Source organism: Malaya genurostris, chromosome 2 (assembly GCF_030247185.1).
Source record: "Malaya genurostris strain Urasoe2022 chromosome 2, Malgen_1.1, whole genome shotgun sequence".
NCBI classification, from domain to species: domain Eukaryota; kingdom Metazoa; phylum Arthropoda; class Insecta; order Diptera; family Culicidae; genus Malaya; species Malaya genurostris.
In genome coordinates, this window is record NC_080571.1 from 267,761,521 (window position 1) to 267,767,352 (window position 5,832).

A 5,832-nucleotide genomic window follows, 5' to 3' on the forward strand; every position below is an offset into this window, starting at 1 on the left:
ATATATATATATATATATATATATCTGAATATTGTGAGGTCTCAAGTCACTCATCTGGGAAAATTATTCGCGCTTTGAATTACCATCATCAATTATCGGTTGAATATGACCAATTATTTATAAACAACCATACTAGTCAGAATAACTTGTTTTTATCATAAATTGTTGTTGTTAATTTCACATTTAATTGGCAGGAAGATATGTTTGTATATAAAAAATATTAAATTAGACAAATTATACTTTGTTACTGAATTGTCAATCATTTCTTTTAGATAAGATGTGTGCTACTAACAAGTAGATGCATGTGGATATGTCGTCTCATGTTTGCAATAATAAAGAATAAAAAGCATTTCGAAGAATTTCGACGTTATAGTAGTCCTTTGAAGTGAATTTCTCGTTGCCAGACTAACTTCTACTTCGAAATCAGAATTAATTCAATATTGTCATCCCTCTCGGGAAAATGTTATTGTCAATAACATTACTTTCTAACTACCAAACATACCCATAATTCAGTCTTATTTGCCTCGTCTCAAGATCCGTTTCTTGTATGCGGGATTAACGAATATCAAATGAAGTCGATGAAAAAAGAAGGAGGATTTAAATAAACAAGACACGTACGGCGAGATAATGACGCAATTTCGCCTGGACAATTTTGACAGCAGCCGGAATGCAGCCAGCCTTCTGACGGTTGCCAGAATTCTTACAAAAGCGAGAAAAATAATTACACAAATGATTTACTGCCAGTATGTTTCCTGCTTTGTCCGCGGCCTAATGGTTATGGTTACTTGGAAACAGTTCGTTGATCATCCAACCCTATCGACAGCCGGGTACTGTGCTTATATTCGTACCGATGTTCAGACCGATGCAGCTGGACAAAATTTACTGGGCTGAGATATCGGGAAATGAACCAAAAATATATTAAAATATACTGCTACTCTTTTCAAGCCAGCTGCATCTCTAATGTCGTTTTCGTTTTTAAATTGCACTACACCGGTGTAGCGAAAGCTGCACTGAAACCGTTCGTTTTTGCCAATTGCACTACACCAGTGCTACACTTTTTCTGCACCGATACCACTGGTGTAGCACTCATCAAAAGTTTGGTGCAGCTCTGTGCAATGGAATCGTTTATTGTAGTCAATGGTTACTGTTTATGTTTTCGTCATTTTTGTTCGTTTATTCATGCCTCAGTGTAGCACTGCACCGGTGTAGTGCAAATTAAAAACGAAAACGCCATAAGAATGTATACAAATTCTGGTTTCCCTGGCAGAGATGCCAGACGCACAGATTTTCAATTTGTTGCAGTAATTTACACAGTTTTCTAGAAGCGAACACAGCCAGACAAAGATTCTTGGGAATTTTCTAATTTGCTTGTGGAAATGATGCTAGAATTTCATGCTTGACATTGAACTCGTGCATGGTGGGACCTTTTTCTTTTGTTCTCCAAAACGATCCCGTTCATCGATTTCTTATGGGTTTTTATCAATTGTCTAATTTTTGATGCGTAAAAAGATAGTTTGAAAAATGACTTGGCATCCCTGCTCTCTGGAAAGGCTTTGCGCGTTTGACAACAGGAGCCCTCGACTGACAGAAACGCTACGACGACAGAAAACGGTATAAGCCTTCGAGTATAGTAACAGAGAAAAAGAAAGGTGAAAGGATAAAAAAATAAAATACAGCCAACCATCGTAGTGCAATTCTTGTATAAGTGCCTATCAGGAAACAAGACTATATTTTATCTTTCTTTTCATTGTGAAAGATTGATTTTGCTGTTGCAGCTGCTACAAAAATAATAGTTGCCCCGTCGCAACAAATCTTCCAAGCGAAGGTTAACGTTCCTTCGCCATTTCAAGCAGCAAAAATGGCAAGTTCTTCAAGGTAAACGACCCACAAAAAATGTGTTATAGATGGTTCTGTGCGAAATATTTGAATGAGCAAGAAATAAACGAAATATATTTAGTTGTATGATGTTATGATACTCTATTCTAACACAGAATTCGACACTGATTTAATGTAATTCGGTTGCTCTTAATTTTGCCCTTTCAATTGCACACATACGAGTGCAATGACTTTTGCTTCAAAATTGCGTCGGAAATTAACTTCAGTAATTGTTTCCATCTAATGCAGAGATCTTCACCTGAACAAGGTATGCTGCTATTCACATCCAGATGCACCATTGATCGAGGATTATCGAGCAGGGGACATGATATGTTCCGAGTGTGGGCTGGTCGTAGGCGATAGGTGATTAATATGCAATCATTGTGTCTTTGAAAACAACTGTTTCGTTTTCTCGCTTTAGAGTTATTGATGTTGGTTCCGAGTGGAGAACTTTTAGCAATGAGAAGGCGGGAGTTGATCCATCACGTGTCGGTGGCCCTGAAAATCCGCTTCTCAGTGGAGGTGATCTGTCCACAATGATCGGACCTGGAACAGGCCCAGCATCTTTCGATGCTTTCGGCAGTAAGTGATTTTTATTAACAGCTAACTTATTGGTGGTGAGTAAAATTGATTGTGTTTTTCAGCCGCCAAATACCAAAATCGACGCACGATGAGCAGCTCCGATCGGGCTTTGATAGCTGCATTCAAGGAAATCAGCACCATGGCCGATAGGATCAACCTGCCAAAGACGATCGTTGATCGAGCGAATAATCTTTTCAAACAGGTGCACGATGGCAAGAATTTGAAGGGTCGTTCGAATGATGCCAAGGCGTCGGCATGTTTGTACATCGCTTGCCGTCAGGAGGGGGTGCCGCGCACTTTCAAAGAAATTTGTGCTGTTAGTAAGATCAGCAAGAAAGAAATTGGACGATGTTTCAAGCTGACACTCAAAGCACTGGCCACATCAGTTGATCTCATCACGACTGCGGACTTCATGTCGCGCTTCTGTGCTAATCTTGGTAGGTTACCTTCATGGTTTTGAAACGATTGGCTAACGTTTTAACCGCACTTTTCAATTACTAGACCTGCCGAACACGGTGCAGCGTGCCGCTACGCACATCGCTCGGAAGGCAGTCGAAATGGATATCGTACCTGGGCGGTCCCCGATCTCGGTGGCAGCCGCCGCTATCTACATGGCATCACAAGCGTCCGATCAGAGAAAGACCCACAAGGAAATCGGGGACATTGCCGGTGTTGCAGATGTGACCATTCGACAGTCGTATCGTTTAATGTATCCCCATGCCGCCGAACTGTTTCCGGAGGACTTCAAATTCACCACACCTATCGATCAACTGCCGCAGATGTAAAGTCCGCCGTAGGATGCTGCGAGTTGCATCTATGCTATGATAATTTCATCTAAAACTTTTACTTTCTTTGATTTCCGACTATTAGCACATTGATTCCCCACCATTCGTTCTTTCCTTATTAAAAGCCCGAGTTACAATTTTCTAGTGTATCTGTTTCTATTACTATGATGAAGCGTTTTGATACAGTAGAAATTTGTGTGCAGTTCTAATCCTGCGTCAAGCTCGTAGCAACACTTTATGAAACATTGCGACCAGAGGCCCGCCTTTAACACAAAATGTCACCTCACCTGATAAGGGAAGTATGAATAATAATTATAACTTTATGTAGGTGTATTAGTTTTGAGCATGAAGAAGATTAACAAACAGTGAAACACAAAACTTTACCGGTTTTTTGAAGGAATGCAAAAATAAAACAGCCTTCAATAAGCAAATAAAGAAAAAATACAGGTTAACCGCGTATGGCTGAACTGCGTGAAGCATACAAAATACACAAAAAAACACTATCAAATAGTTGTAACACTGAATTACAATAAAAAAGCACTTGAACGAAAAGAACTTGTTTTTGTTATTGGGTAGTTTGTTTTGTTTTTGAAATTTATTCCACAAACATAAGCGAAGTTGAATGTTACGAAAAATGTCCAAATATAGGATGCTAGGATGATGGTAACCCTATTCATCATACCACTCGGATGCATCCCTCGGTCGGCACGAATTTGATTAGGGGAAAAAGATCTTGCATTTTGCTTTTTGCCCTCCCGTGGTTATACAATCAATTACAGTTAGAATTTAATATAGATATATGTTACAGCTTTAGCTTAATTATTGAATTTAATGAATGAGATACGGAACGACTTGAGTAAGATGTTGATTGCATTACGCTCCAAACATCCGCATTTTGGAGAGGCCGGTGGGGCTTAACTGAGCTCTGTTTTATGTTTCATTTGCATACTACCGGCCCTTATTACCAGTGTGAAGTGGAAATTAAATGGAGTGAACGTATCACAATTGGGTTTTACACGATGACATCAAACGAACGGTAAATGCTGTCCATCTTTGACGTTTATTGGTGGTTTGGGTACCATGGAATACTGTGGAATGAGATAGTATATTGTAGAATAGAATAAAATAATACAGACTGAACAAATGAGCAAACCACTGATAGCTGTCAAACGATGTTCATTCAGTTCATTTTGTGAGGTTGTGTCGTTTTCATGTAAGACATGATGGGTGAGATGATCTGTGAGTGAAGTGTAAGAGGAAATGTATGCAAGAACGGTAATAAAGGCCACCGTTTCAGCTCAGGACTAACGATCGACCAATAGTAGAGATAAAAGTAGGGTAACGGTACTCTCATTTAGCTCAGCTCCATTAGTCATCTCTAACCATTAGTTAGAGTGAGATCTGTTGTCTCTGTTCGATAGATTGACTTCAAAAGTAAGATGAAACTAGGAGCATTCGCTTCAAGTTTTCGCGTCGCTATAACAACAGTAATGAACAATTTTCGAACTACTTTTCTGCAAATCCGAAGCAAAGATATTGTATTCGATTTGATCACAATGCATTAATTGAAAGTCGAGTAATCGCTAAAATAACATGGTTACGATGTTTACTTGTGGAGTACATGTATGTATGTATGTATGTATGTATGTATGTATGTATATGTGTGAGTATGTTTGCGTGCATATGTAGATGTATATGTATGTGTAAATTGCATGTGTAAATAATTACTTACTCAACACTTCTATTTCATATGAAATTAATTCAGGCTGAGAAAACTGGAAAATCGAACTAAGAAAAGCTTTTAAACTTGAAAAAGAAGGAAGAAGAAGAATGATGCAGAATTCCAGAAATATAAAAAAAAAACAAATAAATAACGCAAGAGTATAGATAAGTAAGCAAAAAAAATAAATCAAGTACCCAACAGGTAAATCCATTTAAACGATTATTATTATTGTCATTACTATTGCCATTATTACGATATTACATTACTATTACAATTATTACCACTACATTCCATACAGACCATTACAAGAACCACATACCACAATTTACATTATCACAAAACCAGATCTACGACCATTGTCATTACAAAAACAATAACTAAACTATAAAACACAACCACACATTATAAAGACAATTTTATACAATCTATTTGAATCAGCACAAAAAAAGGGACCAAGTGAGCACCATAGCCTAGGAACGTCTGTGTGTTGATTTAAAATAGAAACTCATAGAAGCAAATCTTATCAAGGGTCCAGTGTAGAACCGAAGCAAGAGACTGCTGCCACTGTGACTACTTACAAAAAAAAAAAAAAAAAAAACAAAAAAGATCATGCATTTTGCTTTTCAAATCATACATAAATTGTGCTGTAATAACTGATGCTAAGGACGTATCTGTGTACTAGTCTTACCATATTTTTCTAACATTATTTGGAGTGTATAACTAATCATGGATCTTATTACCGAAAATTCGACGATGCGTGGTATATGCGCAAAGTTTTGTCAAAGTGATCTAGTTTTTTGATTAAAAACAATGTTTCAGTCAATTAGTGGGAATGGTGGGATATAATTTTCCCAGTAAACGAAGGCT

The 5,832-nt window shown here is 37.8% G+C and overlaps 1 protein-coding gene across 1 annotated transcript; it reads left to right on the forward strand.

Annotated features, from left to right (window-relative positions):
* The first annotated feature begins 1,571 nt into the window (after positions 1-1,571).
* Positions 1,572-3,797, forward strand: LOC131429902 (transcription initiation factor IIB). The gene is made up of 5 exons (XM_058594344.1): positions 1,572-1,875; positions 2,125-2,238; positions 2,297-2,457; positions 2,520-2,894; positions 2,959-3,797. Exons 1-5 carry the CDS (start codon positions 1,859-1,861, stop codon positions 3,240-3,242), a joined length of 951 nt encoding a protein of 316 aa, XP_058450327.1. The 5' UTR covers positions 1,572-1,858; the 3' UTR covers positions 3,243-3,797.
* The last annotated feature ends 2,035 nt before the right edge of the window (positions 3,798-5,832 follow it).